Source organism: Thalassophryne amazonica, chromosome 1, assembly GCF_902500255.1.
Source record: "Thalassophryne amazonica chromosome 1, fThaAma1.1, whole genome shotgun sequence".
Taxonomy (NCBI): Eukaryota; Metazoa; Chordata; class Actinopteri; order Batrachoidiformes; family Batrachoididae; genus Thalassophryne; species Thalassophryne amazonica.
In genome coordinates this window covers 70,772,771-70,793,773 of record NC_047103.1, presented here as the reverse complement: position 1 = coordinate 70,793,773, position 21,003 = coordinate 70,772,771, and the positions used below count along the sequence as shown (strand labels likewise).

The following is a 21,003-nucleotide window of genomic DNA, read 5'->3' as shown; positions in this document are numbered from 1 at the left end:
CAACCACATGCTGCAATCACTGTCATCATGCAGTAATTTTGATCATGATGGATTTAATTTTGGAGGGTAACAAATTAGATGTAATTACATTGCTATTGTTGGCACTTTCCATCAAGGTGAATTACAGTCTTAATTTTGCATTCTGATCCATGTCCACCTTGGCAAGCATTGTGGCTGACAGTGCAAGTTCATAGCTTGGACAGTTCAGCATAGTTCTTTTTAAGGGACTTGTGATGCAAATCAAGCTCATAATGTCAAACAATGTCAAAGGCATTGGCAGATATGCTGCTTTTAATCCTGGCAAGCCACTTTGTCAACATTCCAGTTTGAGTTGATTAAAAAAAAAAATAGGTAATCCAAAGTGACTTTGGCTGATGTCTCAGAGAAAACAATACTGATTGTACAGTAAATATTAGACAAGTCATTCTTGATTTTTGGAAGAGCCAAATATGCTGCTTTGTTACAAACAAGGTCTGTAATGAATTTTAGATGCCACACATTTCCAGTAGGGATGGGCGGTACACTGGTGTCATTTCATCAGTGGTGTGATAGTGCACCACAACATGGATTGCAATGGATGCAATACCATCAACACCCGTGAGAAATAAGGCCAACAAAAAACCCTGCCAGGCCAAAAATTTAATTACACCAATGGAAAAATAACACCAAATATCCATTCAATTGGAAATCACCATTTTATTACATCTGCAGCTCTGATCATCATTGCACCGCTGAGGCTGTGATATCTATAATATCTGTTTCCTATTCTGCTGAGGTCCACAAGTGAGTCAAAACACTTATTAAATACTTTTTAAAAAATACATGTAACTGCCTATACCATAATTTTCACATGAAGATATAACAGTCATGAAAATATTAAAACTGTGATTCTGATGTGTGAACCAACAGTGTTTTGTGCTTTAGGCCTTAATTATCATAAATTAAACAAAGCCACAGATGTGATCAAAATAAAACTGTAAAAATCTTTAAATGATGAAGTTTTTCATCCCAATTTTAAATTGGTGGTTAAAATTTTGCTCAAATTAGATCATTACTAAAAGGCTAATATAGTGTAAAACCATTACTACTGTGATGTAACATCATCACCAACTCAAAAGCGAAAAATAATGTGATATTATTTTGAAGTCATATTGCCCACCTCTAATTTCTATAAAGTTCAACACAAAACTGTTTTTATTTCACTTGCAATACATTATGGTACATCCAGTCACACTTTCCATATATTGTATTAACTGAATGGGCAAAAATTCTGAAATAATCAAGACTTTATCTTGGGATGTCGTAAGTAACAGTAATGATGCAGCTTTAGCTAAACCTACATGAGATAAAGCTACAGTTACCCTCCACAATGTCCACCACATCATTTTCTAAGCATGCAGCGCGACCGTAGAAATATGCAGTAAATCAGATGGGTTGCAGCTTTCCAAAATTGTGAACATATCCCATTGTCCATCACTTCAGCAACATACCAACATCTTAGAAGGTTAAAAGACACAACCATTGCTATGAATGTTTGTGCCTTTCCCATTTCATACCAGGTACTTCCTTGGGTACAGATCCCCGCCAGCGCCTCCCAAAAAAGAAAAACCTCTAGTGTTCATTTTTTAAAAGTAGATGAAAGTAAAAATTAAAAATTACCTCATTGGGTCCACTCGTGGCAAAGGGAGACTGAGTTAGAGTATCATCTACAGTTCCGGAGTCAAAGTCTGTATTGTAATCTTCTATATTGTTTAGCTGAGTCATGTTGAAAAAAGGAAAGAAGAATAAAGTAAGGGTTAACACAAAAGCTTAAACCAGAGGGGGGACCTCTGAAGCTGACTACAACTCTACCACTCTATGCACAAGAGGTTAGGATGCTCTACCATCATAGATTTTCCATTGACAATACATAGCAGGAAGATCTTGATGGTATTTTGTCTTTTCTTTACTTGCACGTTTACCCTAAAATTGCCTCTGGGTCGGGCTGGAGCTGTGGCCTGGTAGCCAAACATCTGATGCTTCTTCTTAGCAGCAAACTTTATAGTTGGTGATTTTTTGGCAGTGAAGGAGTTTAAGGGTTTGTTCTTAGTTTTACTGAGGGACTTTCTGGTCCTCTTCTTTTTCATGGAGACACTACGTTTCTTCCTCTGGAAGAGTTTACGGTGACAAAGACAAACATGGAATATTCAAAAATGGAAGTGACACAAAGACACAATCAGTGACTGGTGTATAGAATCTTTTACACCCCAAATGTCAAGATTCTGCTTCCTCCATGATCCAGGAAAGAGGGTTTACATCTGCACTGCTGCACATCTTCATTCCTCGAGTCAATGCGGTGAAAGAATTATGGGTAAGCAAATAAAGCACAAGCTTTCAGATAATCTGGTCTGCTTCCAGGGAAACTGTCAACAGCATTGTGCACATCCAAAGACACTGAATGAATTTATCACTCAGCAGATGGAGGAGTTTCATGTCCATAATAATCGTTAAAATAATGCAGAAATTTTTCAGTATGCACAAAGCCCAGATAATTGCTTTACTTGACAACTTATTAACCTATCTTCAGAGTTAAACTGCTTTGCAGTGCATGGTTAAATATTATGTTATGTTAGGCTAATAGGGTGAAAGCTGTTTCTACCCTGGGCTTCTTACTGGCACGCACCACTGTCACCAAAGGAAAAATAGAAATGTCAAGTTGAACAGCCACAAAACCACCTCTGAATGCTGAAGTGCACAGTGTAGATGGAAAGCTGCAATGCAGTTTGTGGATGGTGTACAGGGCTTCCAGAGCCTCGGTTTTGTTCTATTTTTGGTTCTGTTGTATTTTGTTCCTGCATATCCTTGGCCTGTGAAGTCATATGTGTAACATTTGTGAAGACCAAAGTAGGTCTGAGAATCATAGGCCGTAAAAACATGGTTTAAGACTTCAGCTGTGTCCACTCTAAAAAAAAATGAACAGCTGTCTCAATGAGAAAAAGTAATGTAACAATTTGCAGATTTTTTTAAAGCTATTTCAACTTAACTAAAGAAGTCTTGTAGCATTAACTCAGTTGAAAGTTGAAGTAACTTTTAAAAAATCTATGCATATTGTTCCATCAGTGTTTCTCATTGACACAGCAGCTCATTTTTTAATGTCTTTATTTCACTGTAAAAATAAATAAATAAATCCATTGCATCTAAGGGTTAAAAAAAATAGCTGTGGTTCCCAGAATAATTCTTTAAAAATACAGTAAAAATATGGGAGCCACAAAAATCTCATTGAATGTATAATAATTAACAGATGCATTTAAATTTTGCAGAAATAATTAGTTTTAAAAATGTGGAATAATATTAAATTAGCAACAAAAAAAAAAGCTTTTGGATTTATGTTTTTAAAATGTTAACTTTTATGCAAATTATGACGTACAACAAAAATCAGGGATTCACAAATTAGTACTTCATTTTGTCCAGCTACAAATAATTTTAGTTTTGCCTTATAATACTTGTATTCCTATTCCATTTATATCAATTCAGGTAGGGTTTCCGTAGGGTGGATTATTTGTAGTTGGGTGAAAAGAGTCCTGTACAACAATCACAGATTGGGCTTTTCATGTGACATAAAAATACACAAACATATTTGCCTTTCAGCAACTCTTTAGAGTTATTGTAGTGCATTAAAAGCGGTTAGGCTGCTGTTGAAAATGTGATTGATGTCCCATAATGCATACAATAATTCTAAAGACAATGCTGAAATTCAGTCAAACACTCAAAGCATATACACTGTCATGTAATGTGAGATGGTAGCTGCATTATAAAACAGATATAAGAAGAACCGGCATTCTGAGTATGTTTAGATGCACACCACATATCCAGTATTCACTTTTCTTACTGTCGAGGTACTACTAATGCAAGCACAGCCTTTTTAGGATAGTTTTTTAATACCTTGGTAATGTTCAGGTTCAGACTGTTTTAAAAGCATAACTGTTGTATGGTTGGGGGTGCCTGGCTGCTTTTTGTTTCTGTCTTCTGTTTCTGTCTTTTGTTTTTCCTTCCAGGTGGCACGCGTTTAGGACTGAGTGGCTGTGTGGCTGAGTTATCAGGACCTCACCCTGATCACCTGAGGCTGATCATGTGCAGCTCGTCAGGACTCACAGCTGTGGTGCATCTACACGGATTGGAGCATGGTGGCATTTAAGTCTGGAGTACACAGTGTGTACTTGCCAGAGACTCGACCTTGTGACCAGACGGGTGAGATTGTCGTCTCGAGAGCCATCTCATCATCAGTGGATGCAGAGAACGTCCAGGTTTGATGCATGGTCTGTGAAAGAGGAGGGGGTGAGGTCTCACGCTCGTCAGCACACTTCCTGAGGTACGTTAGGTTTTGTGACTAACATTTGTACAGTCAATAAATGTGGTGTCCCTCACACCTTATTGTATTGAGCTGTTGTGTTGGTCGTTTAATCAGCTTCCACTGCAGTTTGAGTATGTGAACAGGGTGTTCCATGCCTGCAGGGTGGGAAGCTGATTAGTAATTAAGCCAGGAAGTGTTTGCTGTTTATGTACACCTTTGAGTGGTCTCTCTGTGTGTGGAGTGTGGACTCACATGATGGTTTCTTCTTTCACAGACTCGGTTTGTCGCGGCCATCTGGGGGGTGTCGGCGGGGTCCTTGGGTCCGAACTGTTTCTGGCTCTGGACCGTTTGTGCAGCTGGGAGCGCACCGTATTATCACCTCGCAGACCGCGCACTTATTTGTTTGTACTTTTCCACATCACTGTTATGTCATTAAATTTTGTTATCCTTTGTACCATGCTCTGCTTATTTCATACTGGGTCCTTCAAACGCTGGTCGGTTCTCCGGGCTGCGTCCGACACATAACAGTAGTCTCTGGCCAAACATCACGGACCCAGCGGTAGCAGAGACGGTAACGCGCCGGTAAGGCGGCAGCAGACGTTCAGAAGTTATCCGGATCAGTTGCGGGTGCTCTCCGCCCGGATGGTGCGTGTTTGAGAACCCATTACTGAATACTGATTTGTGCTCTCTTGCAGCCGTGTTCCTGTGTTGTGCCTTATCCGTGGGTCGTGGTGGAGTGTGACTGGCGACGGCTTCGCGTCACACTTCGACCGGATAAGAGGTTTAAACGGGAGCTGCATGAGTGGGTCTGTAATGGGTGAACGCGCACGGCGGAGCTCTGTGGCACGGGTCACTGTGCTTCCTGTGTTACAGTTGTAGCCCCGTTTCCCCGGGTGAAGATAACTACTGCGTCTGTTGTGTCAGCTCCAGCGTAATTTAGTTGAAGCACATTTTTGGTTGTGTGTTACGCACAGCTGCGCACAAGAAAAGCAGCATGAGTTTGTTTTCTCTGTCACCAAAGGGGTTTTTATTTTCAGCACTTTGGCTCCCTCTGTTGGTGACTGAGTCACATTACCGTTAATGCTTTTAAGGTGGAACAGGTGTGTTCCATTTGTTTGAGCTTAACGGTATACGTCACTTATTAGTTTTGTGTTGGTTCATTTTTTGTGGGTGTTTTTTGAGTTGGTTTTTGTGTGGGATTTTTTACACCATTAGTGTCTGGGGTCGTGACCCTGCAGTCTGTCTGGAGCATAAAAACGGACCCAAGTCACTTTATGTTAGTCTGTTAGTCTTTTTTTTTTATTGCTTTTGGTTTCACCTCCCAGGGTTTGATGGGACGGTCCTCTGGGGGGTGATGGGGGGGTAATTGGGTTGTTTTTTCTTTTTTTTGTTTTGTTATGCCCCCTCTTCTCCTCTGGCTCCAGCCGTGTGAGCCGTACGTGTCGGCGTTGCTGGAGTGGTGCAGTTTGGTTATGCTGGGCGTTTCCCAGGTAACCTCTGCACCCGGGAGGGGGGGGGGTTTGGGGTATTTTTTTTATTCCCTCTCTTGTCCTCTGGCTCCAGCCGTGTGAGCCGTAGGTTGTCGGCGTTGCTGGAGTGGTGCAGTTTGGTTATGCTGGCCGTTTCCCAGGTAACCTCTGCACTGGGGGGGGGGGGGGAAGGGGTGTTGGTTTTTTTTGTTGATTCCCTGTTCCACCTCCGGCTTCAGCGCGCCTTTGAGCCGTCTGCCATCGGCCTGGCTGAGGTTTGGGGCAGTGGAATATACCCGCAGCTGGTGGCTGGTTTGGAAGTCGGAGGGGTGGCGCCGTTTTGTGCCGTCTGCCATAACCGCTGTTCCACTCCTCCCGGTTGACTTCTGGGGTATAGTCCTGGTTGGTGACGCTGGACGTGCTTCCAGTTTCCACTGCGCCGAGGGGGTGGGGTTGGGGTTGTTTTGTTTGTTTGTTTGTTTGTTTTTTTCTCCTTTTGTTTTTCCCCCCGGTTTCCGCCCTCAGGGTGTGACTGTGGTGTCCTCTGGGAGGAAAGGGCTGTGGGTCCATCTAGCCATAGACGGCCGGGGCTGGGTCCATTGGTCATGAGGGGGGGCGTCTCCTGGGGTTGATGGAACGGTCCTCTGGGAGGCGCTGCGAGTCCCCGTGGGTGACTTTGGATCCCAGAGGGACCTCGGCTGTGGTTATTACTCCTGGAGCTGGCGGGATGTCCTCTGGGGGGTGTTGGTCCCTACATGTCGTCGGGGGGGGGGTGTTAGCGTTCTTATTTGCAAGCTTAAGTTTGGGTTGTTTTTCTTTTCTCCTCTTCCCGGGGTTTGATGGGACGGTCCTCTGGGGGGGGGGGGGGGGGGGTGGTTTGGTTGTTTGTGTTTGTCTTTTTTGTTTTATGACTAATCAGACTTTGAACATAGTTGGACAAAGGCTGACCGCACAGGTTCAAGAACTCCTGGCCACACCTGTGCAAATTGACTGACAGAAACAAGGGCAAAGATGCAGTCAGAGGAGAAGACGTCAACCGTTCTGTCAGATGAAGATTCTGTTGGAAGATGAATGCAGATACGGTTTCCAGCCATGGTCCCTGGAGGGGGGTGTTTCTCCTGGGCCAGGTTTGTGTGGTCGCCGGGAGGCTTCCCGTGAGGGTGGGGTGCTGTTGTATGGTTGGGGGTGCCTGGCTGCTTTTTGTTTCTGTCTTCTGTTTCTGTCTTTTGTTTTTCCTTCCAGGTGGCACGCATTTAGGACTGAGTGGCTGTGTGGCTGAGTTATCAGGACCTCACCCTGATCACCTGAGGCTGATCATGTGCAGCTCGTCAGGACTCACAGCTGTGGTGCATCTACACAGATTGGAGCATGGTGGCATTTAAGTCTGGAGTACACAGTGTGTACTTGCCAGAGACTCGACCTTGTGACCAGACGGGTGAGATCGTCGTCTCGAGAGCCATCTCATCATCAGTGGATGCAGAGAACGTCCAGGTTTGATGCATGGTCTGTGAAAGAGGAGGGGGTGAGGTCTCACGCTCGTCAGCACACTTCCTGAGGTACGTTAGGTTTTGTGACTAACATTTGTACAGTCAATAAATGTGGTGTCCCTCACACCTTATTGTATTGAGCTGTTGTGTTGGTCGTTTAATCAGCTTCCACTGCAGGTTGAGTATGTGAACAGGGTGTTCCATGTCTGCAGGGTGGGAAGCTGATTAGTAATTAAGCCAGGAAGTGTTTGCTGTTTATGTACACCTTTGAGTGGTCTCTCTGTGTGTGGAGTGTGGACTCACATGATGGTTTCTTCTTTCACAGACTCGGTTTGTCGCGGCCACCTGGGGGGTGTCGGCGGGGTCCTTGGGTCTGAACTGTTTCTGGCTCTGGACCGTTTGTGCAGCTGGGAGCGCACCGTATTATCACCTCGCAGACCGCGCACTTATTTGTTTGTTCTTTTCCACATCACTGTTATGTCATTAAATTTTGTTATCCTTTGTACCGTGCTCTGCTTATTTCATACTGGGTCCTTCAAACGCTGGTCGGTTCTCCGGGCTGCGTCCGACACATAACAATAACCAAAGCATGACCATGATGTAACTGGGATAATGGAGTGCACATAAACATAAGCAGTGTTGTTTTCAAGGAGGCACAACAACCAGCACATGTATTATCACTTCGAATTGATATTTTTGTTCCAGTCACATAGTTCAAAGGAGAGTCAGAAGTCTGAGAGTTTCATTTAATCAAGTTGTAGGAAGAACTTAAGTGATAAAGCTTGCACTGATCTCAAAATGAATTAGGATTTTTACTAAACACTTGTTATCCAACAAACAGCTATATTGTTAAATTTGTGTTAGGCGTTGAACACAGTCAATCACCATTATTAAGACACGTGCATACAACACAAGACTTAAAGGGGAACTTTGGGATTTTCCCCCATCAGACCCCATTTTATTTATGTTTTAGGTTTCAGCCTTTCACTTGGGACAAAAAATAATAATAATTGGTCCAGTATTTATTAATGCATTCAGTCCATCAAGGACTAAATGGCTATACAATGGATGCATGTGCATGGTAGAAAAACTCAAAGTTAACAGCTTCTTGTTACCACTTGAAATGGCTAAAATATTAGATGTATCTGGTAGCATGGAAAGGATCCATACGAAGGTAAATGCACCCCAGAAAATGTAAAGAAACCTTTTAAAATTACATCATCCAGGAAGCTCCTTACCTTTGCCTTCTTGTTGTTTAGTGATACTGCTTTCCATTACATCCATACAAGTCGATTATCAATGAGGAGTTCATTCTTCTGTCTCAAACAAGAATCAACAATCAACTTGTATGGACTCAGCTGAACGTGGCATTGCCAAACAGCCAGAAGGCTAAGGTAAGTCACTGTATGACAGTAATTTTAAAAAGTTAGTCAACATATATTCAGGTAAATATACACACATGTACCTGCATAGGGATCCTCTCTATGCTATCAGAAACTTTTATGTAGCAACCAAAAGAAAATTAGTGTTTGCTTGCCTCGTAGGCTTCCATTAAATAACTGTTTAGCCATTTACTGTGTTTGCATACTAATTCAGTAATGGACAGAGTATCATTGTTTTTGTCTTGAGTGAAAAGTGAAGCCCAAACCCAAAATAGGCCCTCGTTGAAAAATGCCCCCCCATTTTATCTGAACACTGAGTCATCTACATTATGCTGATCAACTTGTTGCACATATAACACAGTAACACAGCAAAAATTTGAGCAATGGCCACTCAAGCTGTTGAGCGGGTTGCACATTAAGTGAAATACCGTGGGTTTGATTCCTGAATAGTTCTGATTGACCAAGTGTCCTTGAACAAACCAAAAACCCCACACTGCATAGCCTCGGAGCACAATGATCCGACGCAGAGGTAATGAACAACACGACAACTGGTGTCCATTGCTGTAAAAGTCACCACCCAAGCTATTTATAATACATTACTATTTGGAGTAATGTGCCATCAATGTGACTGGTTGTGAGGACAGTGATAATTTACATCCTAATTAATGTGGCCCATTAACAGTTTAGTGCCACTGAGGCTGTAAAATCTCAGTGCAATGAGAAACACCCCCAGTGCTAGTTGTTGTGCTCACTCGTATGGCTCAAAGTGTACACAGACAACACACAAGACAAACTGAGGGAGGAACAATGGACAAAACTGGACATTATAGGAAACACATCCTTTTTCTTTTCTTTCCTTTTTTTCCATTTACCTGTGGTTCAGAAAACTTGTCAGTTGGAACGACGTCTGTGGTTCCCTCAGAGTAATCATAGAACTGAGAGTAATCTAAATCATCAGTAGTATACTAGAGGTAGGGAAAGAGAGGGATGAAGACAGGTTTTAGTGTTGGCATCATGGATGTAGAGTGCTCTTTCAGCAAGATGATGCATATACTACGTCCTCTTCAGTATACTACTTGTATGCATATACTACAAATGACTGCCATTTTAAGGTAAAGAATATGAGAATAAACAATCATTGTCATAACAGGATACAATAAACAATGTAGTAGTCCAGTAAATAAATTACTGAGGTTCAACAAAATTGTTACCAAAGGTTTTTCAACTCATTTAGGTAGCAAATGGGCTCTACTAGCCAGGATAAAAAATCTGCCATGATCTGGGTGGTGCTAATACCTTAAATTCACAAAAATCCAAGATGGCCACCGTGGTTGTGAAAAGTGCCATAATTTCCTTGCTATTAAAGCTAGAAAAGCAAATAAGGTGTCTAAACCTATGTTTTCGATGTCAAGGAAGTCTTTTTCATTGATAATTTTACCTAATTTATGGTCTGTATTATATTTCAAAATTCACAAAAAGTCATAAAATATTGTGGTACAAATTGAGTTTATTTATGCAGTTAAATTTAAAAAATACAGTCTATTATCATCCGACATACATTCACACAGACAAGATGTGAATCAAACATCTGTAAGCTAGCACAATCTCTTGTAAATTATAGTATAAACCTATCATCTAACAACAAATAATCTAGTATATTTATGCAAAGTGGTCACAGTGAAATAAAAAATTCTCCCATCAAGTTTAGCTCTGACACCCATATACTTGGTCTTCCAGAGACTCTGCTTCTGTAGTTCCTGCAGCATTGGAGCAGGTTATGCCCTTGCAGTAACCACAAGCCAGGGTACATGGCAGTCCATTCTTACGACAGGAGCAGATGTTTCTGTCACACTTGCCTTGGCAATTGCATTTGACAAGTTTCAACAATGAGGCTGGTGCAGCTTCCTTTTGCATCTTCACTGGTTTGAGCCTCTCAGCATGTTGGCCCTCGTGCAGCAGCCAGCCCCACTTGGTTGGATCAAGATGGTTGCGAAGCCAGGTCTGAACCTGGTGATATACTCGGTAGCTGTGGTACCTGGCTGCATCACAGGTCGGTGGGAGAGATTCGGGGGGCAGATACACCGATCTTGAGGCCACCTTGCTGCTGAACCTGGCTGCCCTCTCAAACTCAAGATTATTGCCAGACTTACAGCCATACAGCACTTCTAGAGCAGCCTGACCATGCCTGTTAATGTCTTCATGGCTTTGATCTGCCTTCAGGAAGACCCTAGCGTGGTTCTTCAGTCGATGGCATTTGTTTATTGCCATCACCTTACCGACTCCATGTGGCCTTGACACAGTGTCACAACCTGTCACAGCATGTAGGAAGAGTACTGAGTCAACAAGGTCAGGATCTAGTTGTTCTTGTAGGGTGCAGACATTGATGATCTTGTTGGCTGTCTGCAGGAACATGGGATGATGTTCTGAAGTTAAATGGTGCAGCAGCAGGACCAGCAGGTTGTATCATCCCCAACAACTGCCACTGATCTCCTTCTGGCCATGGTGCATGCTGTTGTTATGATGTCATAGTCTGCATCACCAGGGCTGTGGTGAACCTCAACACCAGCTTTCTCCAGCTCACTGCCGATGAAGTGCAGGAACTTCTGTTTGTTCTTTGTGTTGGCCTATTGAAGCCATGTGTAACTTGGCATTCTTGCTCTTGATTATACTGCCAAGGAGCATGTGCAAGGAATGGGGCAGATATGCCGTATTTCCATCTTCAGAGCCCATCTCCACTCCTCTGTTCTGATGTATTTGCCGACACTTTCGATTAGCCTATTCATGCTAGAGAGTTCATCGAGCTCACGAGCTCTGTCATGTGCCTCTTGAATAATTGTTTTCAAATTTGATGTGAGAGTAACAATATTTGCAAGATGCCTCACTGTTATTATTGTTACCCTTGAACCATAATGTTGCTTCAGTTCTCGTTTCAATTGTGCCTGGCTATACACATCTTCTTCATCTAGACCACTACTTGCAATCATGTGTTTATGTAGCTCATAAAGTGTTATTGTCTCATCATCATTCTCCTCCAGATAATCAAATGCATACTGCAGAGCAGTGGCCTTAGTCAAAGATCTTGGACGACCAAGTTTTCTTCTTTTGTTTGAAGATGCATCCTCCTCCTGTGATGACAAACAAGGGAGGTCTTTGTCTGTCATGAACATGGCCTTGCATGCACGGTGGTAGATGGCTTCCTCTGCAGGCAGGTCGTTCACAGCCGCTAGGCAAGATTGTACCTTGGTAGCCCAGTCATCTTGATATTTGACATTGAGTCGATATATTTTGTTGAAAACCAAGAGTCATCACATGATTATACTGGTAACTAGGCTTGTTTGGTTTTTTCTTGGCAAGAGACTGTTCGACAAAGACCCCACAGAACAATGTGTTTTGAAATCAAAGGCACCTTCTTGAGATCTGAGATTCACTCTTGTAACAGGTGATTGTGAATGGTGGCGCTTTTGAGCAGTTTTGACAGCTTTTGGGTTTGTGTGTATCTTTCTGCATAACTTATGCACCAGGTGGTCATAAGATGGAATGTCCAAGTTTCTCTCATGATTGGCCTTGTTGATTCCAGCACATCCTTTATCAGTTAAATTGACATAGTCGCTGGAAGAAAGATCTATCAACTGTCCACAGATAACACAAGCCATGCTTGTAACACCTACTTCAGTGACCCTCCTCCACACTGATGTTACCTGCAATCGATTACAGATATTGCTTACCGACTTTGGATATGATGATGTATTGAGACTTAAATGGCTATAAGATATAGAAGTACTAGAACATTTAAGTTCCCTTAAAACAGATGATACTTAACAGTGACTGCTAATTTGTCACAGAAAAAATTAAGTAAAACAGAATTACAGTTACTGACTTACTGTGACTCAGTAACCATGTGCTTTTAACATCACAGCAACTATGAAAGGTAACTTACAGCTTTGGGTTCCAGTTGAATGCTGGGTTTCAATACTAGTTGGACACTGGATCAGGGCTGGTTGAGTCATGATCCATTGTGTCTCAAAAGCTTGGTGTTACCATACTTTGAGAGAACTAATATACATAGTTGTGTTGTGTGGGCCGCTGAAGAGGAGGTACTGCTGGCCCACCACCACCAGAAGTGCGGGCTTCAAGCACGAGAGGGTGTCGAAGCCACTGGGAGTGACAGCTGTCACACACCATCAGCACCAGCTGTCACTCAGCCAACTCATCAACCTCACCATAAAGGCCGGACTGCAACTCCACCTCCTCGCCGAGAAAGCAGCTACCTTGGAGGTCATTTTCTCTGCTGAACTAAACACTGACTTATAGTCTGAACTTATTTGCAGCCGTTTTCCTGTGGTGTTGCCTTATCGGTGGGATTGGAGTTTGGTGTGATCAGCGACGGCTTCGCTTCACACCCCAACCAGATAAGTGGTTAGACAGGAGCTGCACGAGTGTGTGATTGGAGGTGGAGGTGCTCCCTCCCAAAAGAACACAAACGGTGGGATTACTGAGTGTGCGAACTCACACTCATTAAAAACTGTTTCTGTTCTCTGCCAGCAGTACCAGGTCTGACAGCTGGAGACGGCGGCCACCTGGGGCTCCAGGACTTGGCGGCTCTGGTGTTCTTCAGATCCGTTGGCGGTGAAGGCCGTGTGGGATCCGGCTCGGTTCAGGACGGACGTCTCCTATCCTCAAGCCTGCCCACACATCACTCAACATTTAATCGTCTGTGGTACCAAAACTGTATTTGTCTGTATTCCGTTGTGCACTTCACAACATTAAATTGTTACTGTTTGGCTTATCCATTGTCCATTCATTTAACACCCCCTGTTGTGGGTCCGTGTTCCTACACCTTCACAACAGGATTTCTCGGCCAGTGTCATGGATCCCGAGGGGCGTGAACCATCGCTTGAACAGCCAATGGAAGAGCGAGGTGCACAGGCATCAGCAGGAGGCGTGTTAGGTGAGCTGCAGCAAATCTTGACCTCTTTCACTGCTCAGCTAGACTTAGTCACCGAGCAGAATATGATTCTCAATCGGAGGATGGAGGCTCTCACCGCCCAGGTGGAAGCGCAGGCTCAGGGCGCTGCTGCAGCACCTCCTCCTGCTGACTGGAGGCCTGAGACAGACATTCTGCTGGTCATTCAACGAACCCCCCCACCATCCCCTGAAGCTTACATAAGCCCTCCGGAGCCGTACGGAGGCTGTGTCGAGACGTGCGCGGACTTCTTAATGCAGTGCTCGCTCGTCTTTTCACAGCGTCCCGTCATGTACGAGTCAGATGCCAGCCGGGTGGCTTAAGTAATAAACTTGCTTCGAGGAGAGGCACGCGCCTGGGCTACGGCGCTCTAGGAGCAGAATTCATGGCTCCTAACGACGTATACTGGGTTTGTGAGGGAGTTCAAGCAGGTTTTTGATCACCCACATAGAGGCGAATCTGCATCAAACTTGCTGCTGTCAATCAGACAGAGGCGTCGGAGTGCAGCAGAGTATGCAGTCAACTTCCGCATCGCAGCAGCGAGGTCCGGCTGGAACAACGTTGCACTCCGCGCCGCCTTTGTAAACGGACTGTCTGCGGTCCTGAAGGAGCATCTACTGGCTAAGGATGAACCGCGGGATTTCGATGGGCTTGTTGATCTGGTTATACGATTAGATAACCGATTAGAGGAACACCGTCGGGAGCAGGGCGGGGGGCGTGGCCGGGCATGAGCCGTCCCTCTTCCTTCCGGGTCGAAAAGGGTGCCGTCTTCCCCACGCTCCACAGCCCGTGACTCTCGTGTGGCAACAGCTTCCCCTGCTGACGAAGCTATGGACACGAGCAGGGCTAAAGTCAATACAAAGCTCAGACAACGGAGGCTGGTCTGCGGGGAGTGTTTTTTCTGTGGCTCGAGTGAGCATCTACAGAGGAACTGCCCCAAACAGTTAAACGACAACGCCCGCCCTTAGAAGCTGGGCTAAGGGTGGGCCATAATATGCACGCGTGGAAACCCCATAAATCTGCACGCATCCCAGTTACGATCCTGAGTGGGGATCTGACCAATCACGCCCCAGCACTGGTAGACACGGGGTCGGAAGGGAATCTGCTGGACAGCAGATGGGCAAGGGAAGTCGGGCTCCCTCTAGTGGCTCTACCTTCACCTTTGAAGGTACTGGCACTAGATGGCACCCTTCTTCCATTAATCACACACCAGACACCACAAGTGACACTGGTGGTGTCTGGTAATCACAGGGAGGAGATTGTGTTTTATGTCACACCTTCTACCTCCCATGTGATTTTGGGTTATCCTTGGATGATAAAGCACAATCCCCGGATTGATTGGCCGTCTGGGGTTGTGGCTCAGTGGAGCGAAACCTGCCACCGGGAATGTCTCGGATCCTCGGTTCCGCCTGGTGTGAGAGCTAGTGAGGAGGTCAAAGTCCCCCCCAATCTGACGGCGGTGCCAAGTGAGTACCACAATCTTGCTGACGTTTTCAGCAAGGATCTGGTGCTCACCCTTCCCCCGCACCGTCCGTATGATTGTGCCATTGATTTGATCCCGGGCGTTGAGTACCCGTCCAGCAGGCTGTACAACCTCTCACGTCCTGAACGCGAATCAATGGAGACCTACATCTGGGACTCATTAGCTGCCGGGCTGATCTGGAACTCCACCTCCCCGATGGGTGCTGGTTTCTTTTTTGTGGGCAAGAAAGACGGTGGACTCCGTCCATGCATTGATTACAGGGGGCTGAACGAAATCACGGTTCGCAACCGATACCCTCTGCCCCTGTTAGATTCAGTGTTCACGCCCCTGCATGGAGCCCAAATTTTCACAAAACTGGATCTTAGGAATGCGTACCACCTGGTTCGGATCCGGAAGGGAGATGAATGGAAGACGGCATTTAACACCCCGTTAGGTCACTTTGAGTACCTGGTCATGCCGTTCGGCCTCACAAACGCCCCCGCGACGTTCCAAGCTTTGGTAAACGATGTCTTGCGGGATTTCTTGCATCGGTTTGTCTTTGTATATCTAGACATCTTTTCCCCGGATCCTGAAACTCTTGTTACGCATGTACATCAGGTCCTGCAGCGGTTGTTGGAGAACCGGCTGTTTGTGAAGGGTGAGAAGTGCAAGTTCCACCGTACTTCTTTGTCCTTCCTGGGGTTCATCATCTCCTCAAACTCCGTCGCACCTGATCTGGCCAAGGTAGCGGCGATGAGAGACTGGCCCCAACCAACAAACTGTAGGAAACTGCAACAGTTCCTCGGTTTTGCTAATTTTTACCGGAGGTTCATCAAGGGCTATAGTCAGGTGGTTAGTCCCCTGACAGCCCTGACCTCCACAAAAGTCCCCTTCACCTGGTCGGATCAGTGCGAAGCCGCATTTAGGGAGTTGAAACGCCAGTTCTCGACTGCGCCAGTTCTGGTGCAGGCCGATCCAAGTCACCAGTTTATAGTCGAAGTGGACGCCTCTGACTCAGGGATAGGAGCCGTGCTGTCCCAGAGCAGGGAGTCCGACAAGGTTCTCCACCCTTGTGCCTATTTTTCCCGCAGGTTGACCCCGGCTGAAAGGAACTATGACATTGGCAATCGGGAACTTCTTGCGGTAAAGGAGGCTCTGGAGGAGTGGAGACACCTGTGGGAAGGAGCTTCGGAACCATTCACGGTTTTCACAGACCATCGGAACCTGGAGTACATCCAGACCGCCTAGCGTCTGAACCCCAGGCAAGCCCGCTGGTCACTGTTCTTTGGGCGTTTTGACTTTCGGATCACATACCACCCCGGGACGAAGAACCAACGGTCTGACGCCCTGTCCCGGGTGCACGAAGAGGAAGTCAGGACCGAGCTGTCAGACCCGACCGAAACCATCATCCCCGAGTCCACTGTCGTGGCCACCCTCACCTGGGATGTGGAGAAGACCGTCCGGGAGGCCCTGACAGGGAACCCGGACCCAGGGACCGGCCCAAAGAACAGACTGTACGTCCCACCAGAAGCCAGAGCTGCAGTCCTGGACTTCTGTCACGGTTCCAAGCTCTCCTGCCACCCAGGGGTGCAAAGAACCGTGGCAGTTGTCCGGCAGCGCTTCTGGTGGGTGTCTCTGGAAGCCGACGTCCGGGAGTACGTCCAGGCCTGCACCGGACCACCAAAAAACCCAGGGTCTCCTCCAGCCTTTGCCCGTGCCTCATCGCCCCTGGTCTCACATCAGCCTGGACTTCGTCACGGGCCTCCCGCCGTCCCAGGGCAAGACTACCATCCTCACGATAGTGGACCGGTTCTCCAAGGTGGCCCACTTCGTGGCCCTCCCGAAGCTCCCGACGGCCCAAGAGACTGCAGACGTCCTGGTCCACCATGTCGTGCGTCTGCATGGGATTCCATCGGACATTGTCTCAGATCATGGTCCTCAGTTCTCCTCCCAGGTCTGGAGGAGTTTCTGCAGGGAACTGGGGGCCACCGTAAGCCTCTTGTCCGGGTACCACCCCCAGACGAATGGGCAGGCAGAGCGGATGAATCAGGAATTGGAGCAGGCCCTCCGCTGCGTGACCTCCGTGCACCCGACAGCCTGGAGTGACCATCTGGCCTGGATCGAGTACGCTCATAATAGCCAAGTGTCATCTGCCACCGGCCTCTCCCCATTGGAGATATATTTGGGGTACCAGCCCCCATTATTTCCGTTGGTGGAGGGAGAGGTCAGGGTGCCCTCGGTCCAGGCACATCTGAGAAGGTGCCGTTGGGTGTGGCATACCGCCCGCTCTGCCCTGCTCAAAGCCCGGACGAGGGCTAAGGCCCATGCAGACCGCCGGCGTGCCCCGGCCCCTACGTATCAGCCCGGGCAGGCGGTTTGGCTATCCAGAAAAGACATACCCCTACAAGTGGAATCCCAAAAACTAAAAGACAGATTCATCAGACCCTTCACCATCCTAAAGGTCCTCAGTCCAGCCGCAGTGAAGCTGCCAGCTTCACTGCGGATACATCCGGTTTTTCATGTGTCAAGACTCAAACCCTGCCACTCCTCTCCCCTCTGTGCCCCCGGACCGGCGCCGCCGCCTGCCCGGATCATTGACGGGGAGCCGGCTTGGACTGTGCGCCGGCTCCTGGACGTCCGTCGGAAGGGCCTGGGTGAACAGGAGCTTCATCCTGGACCCAGCCCTCCTGGCCGACTTCTACACCCGGCACACGGACAAACCTGGTCGAGCGCCAGGAGGCGCACGTTGGGGGGGGGGGGGGGTCCTGTTGTGTGGGCCGCTGAAGAGGAGGTACTGCTGGCCCACCACCACCAGATGGAGCCCTGCTTGAAATGCGGGCTTCAAGCACGAGAGGGCGTCGAAGCCACTGGGAGTGACAGCTGTCACACACCATCAGCACCAGCTGTCACTCAGCCAACTCATCAACCTCACCATAAAGGCCGGATTGCAACTCCACCTCCTCACCGAGAAATCAGCTACCTTGGAGGTAATTTTCTCTGCTGAACTAAACACTGATTTATAGTCTGAACTTATTTGTAGCCGTTTTCCTGTGGTGTTGCCTTATCGGTGGGATTGGAGTTTGGTGTGATCAGCGACGGCTTCGCTTCACACCCCAACCAGATAAGTGGTTAGACAGGAGCTGCACGAGTGTGTGATTGGAGGTGGAGGTGCTCCCTCCCAAAAGAACACAGACGGTGGGATTACTGAGTGTGCAAACTCACACTCATTAAAAACAGTTTCTGTTCTCTGCCAGCAGTACCAGGTCTGACAGCTGGAGACGGTGGCCACCTGGGGCTCCAGGACTTGGCGGCTCCAGTGTTCTTCAGATCCGTTGGCGGTGAAGGCCGTGTGGGATCCGGCTCGGTTCAGGACGGACGTCTCCTATCCTCAAGCCTGCCCACACATCACTCAACATTTAATCGTCTGTGGTACCAAAACTGTATTTGTCTGTATTCCGTTGTGCACTTCACAACATTAAATTGTTACTGTTTGGCTTATCCATTGTCCGTTCATTTAACGCCCCCTGTTGTGGGTCCGTGTTCCTACACATTCACAACAAGTTGACTCTTCACCTTATGCTATACATTTAGGGTTGACAAATTTTGTAGTTCATAAAATTCTAGGTAATTTTATTTGTAATTGTTTCCCAATTTGAATTAATGTTTTGGGTAAGAAAAGTACTATGTACTATTATCTCCAAATATATAAGAAGCAGTGAAAATTTATTAACAGAAATGACTTCCTTGACATCAAAAACATATACTCAACAAAAATATAAACGCAACACTTTTGGTTTTGCTCCCATTTTGTATGAGATGAACTCAAAGATCTAAAACTTTTTCCACATACACAATATCACCATTTCCCTCAAATATTGTTCACAAACCAGTCTAAATCTGTGATAGTGAGCACTTCTCCTTTGCTGAGATAATCCATCCCACCTCACAGGTGTGCCTTAGACTGTCCACAATAAAAGGCCACTCTGAAAGGTACAGTTTTGTTTTATTGGGGGGGGGGGGGGGGATACCAGTCAGTATCTGGTGTGACCACCATTTGCCTCATGCAGTGCAACACATCTCCTTCGCATAGAGTTGATCAGATTGTCAATTGTGGCCTGTAGAATGTTGGTCCACTCCTCTTCAATGGCTGTGCGAAGTTCTGACGACGAACTGGAGTCAGGTCCCCGATGAGGACAACGAGCATGCAGATGAGCTTCCCTGAGACGATTTCTGACAGTTTGTGCAGAAATTCTTTGGTTATGCAAACCGATTGTTTCAGCAGCTGTCCGAGTAGCTGGTCTCAGACGATCTTGGAGGTGAACATGCTGGATGTGGAGGTCCTGGGCTGGTGTGGTTACACGTGGTCTGCGGTTGTGAGGCTGGTTGGATGTACTGCCAAATTCTCTGAAACGCCTTTGGAGACGGCTTATGGTAGAGAAATGAACATTCAATACACGAGCAACAGCTCTGGTTGACATTCCTGCTGTCAGCATGCCAATTGCACGCTCCCTCAAATCTTGCGACATCTGTGGCATTGTGCTGTGTTTTAAAACTGCACCTTTCAGAGTGGCCTTTTATTGTGGACAGTCTACGGCACACCTGTGCACTAATCATGGTGTCTAATCAGCATCTTGGTATGACACACCTGTGAGGTGGGATGGATTATCTCAGCAAAGGAGAAGCGCTCACTATCACAGATTTAGACTGGTTTGTGAACAATATTTGAGGGAAATGGTGATATTGTGTATGTGGAAAAAGTTTTAGATCTTTGAGTTCATCTCATACAAAATGGGAGCAAAAACAAAAGTGTTGCGTTTATATTTTTGTTGAGTGTAGGTTTAGACACCTTATTTGCCTTTCTAGCTTTAATAGCAAGGAAATTATGGCACTTTTCACAACCATGGTGGCCATCTTGGATTTTTGTGAATTTAAGGTATTAGCACCACCCAGATCATGGCAGATTTTTTATCCTGGCTGGTAGAGCCTATTTCCTACCTAAAGTAGTTGAAAAACCTTTGGTATCAATTTTGTTGAACCTAGGCCTTTTTTTTTAATCTTTATTTACTGGACTATAGGGGTTGTACTCTGCCAGTGTGATTGTGTTTTTGCCTTTGTTTCGATATTTCTAATGGGGGTTAAGGTGTGTTCACACTGTTACAGTCCAAATTGGCCTGTGATGATCTACACCACTCCAGAACTATTGGTAATAATACAATAACATGCTTTTGGAGGGCAGTATGCATTTTCAGAGGTCCAACGTCCATGCCCAGTCACCCAAAATGACAGGTATTTGCCCACGTTAGACAAGGGCGAATATCTGCCACTGTGGGCGACAGCATGGACAGAAGGACTCAGAAAATGCATACCGCATGACAACAGCATGCTATTTGCATTATTATCACTTTTTAATGAGATACACAACACGTAACGCGTACATAAAAAGTTGGCTCACTTTAACTTTTGTCGTGTCGGCTGGCGCGCGCTGCTCTCCGATTTCGGCAGTGCGTCCTCATCAAGCTGGCTGCTGTTCACTGTTGTACTATCCATGAGAAAATCATCTGGAATATCCATATTGGGACGAACACACACACTCGCCTTTTTATGTTTTCCTCTGCTGACATATCTTGGGCTGCACGCTATGACGTCATTTGTTTACGCACAGCAGGCGGGTATAGCCAGGTAGCGTCGATGTAAATCTACGATACCGGCCTAGCAACACCCTAGTAAAGTGATAATAATAATACAATAACATGCTTTTGGAGGGCGGTATGCATTTTCAGAGGCCCGACGTTCATGCCCAGTGGCCCAAAATGCCAGATATTCGCCAGAGTTAGACGAGGGCGAATATTTGTCATTGAGGGCGACGGCATGGACAGAGGGACTCAGAAAATGCATACCACATGACAACAG

General features: G+C 46.2%; 1 protein-coding gene and 1 long non-coding RNA gene across 5 annotated transcripts in view; one reads left to right on the top strand and one right to left on the bottom strand.

Annotated features, from left to right (window-relative positions):
* Window positions 1–21,003, bottom strand: part of col11a1a (collagen, type XI, alpha 1a) — a 363,765-nt gene that overhangs the window by 227,790 nt on the left and 114,972 nt on the right. For 2 of the 4 annotated variants that reach the window (XM_034171594.1, XM_034171599.1), the window contains exons 6-7: window positions 9,541–9,633; window positions 1,660–1,755 (exon numbers count right to left, since the gene is read on the bottom strand). The exons of 1 other annotated variant lie outside the window; for it this stretch is intronic. In XM_034171594.1, the coding sequence (XP_034027485.1) occupies window positions 1,660–1,755; window positions 9,541–9,633 (189 nt within the window). Of the gene's footprint in view, window positions 1–1,659; window positions 1,756–1,961; window positions 2,148–9,540; window positions 9,634–21,003 lie in introns of all 4 variants that reach the window. One more of the 4 variants, XM_034171602.1, reaches the window with a different exon arrangement.
* Window positions 5,386–11,286, top strand: LOC117511686. Its single transcript, XR_004561041.1, has 3 exons — window positions 5,386–5,395; window positions 6,244–6,246; window positions 11,098–11,286. It is a non-coding gene; the product is annotated as an uncharacterized LOC117511686 (long non-coding RNA).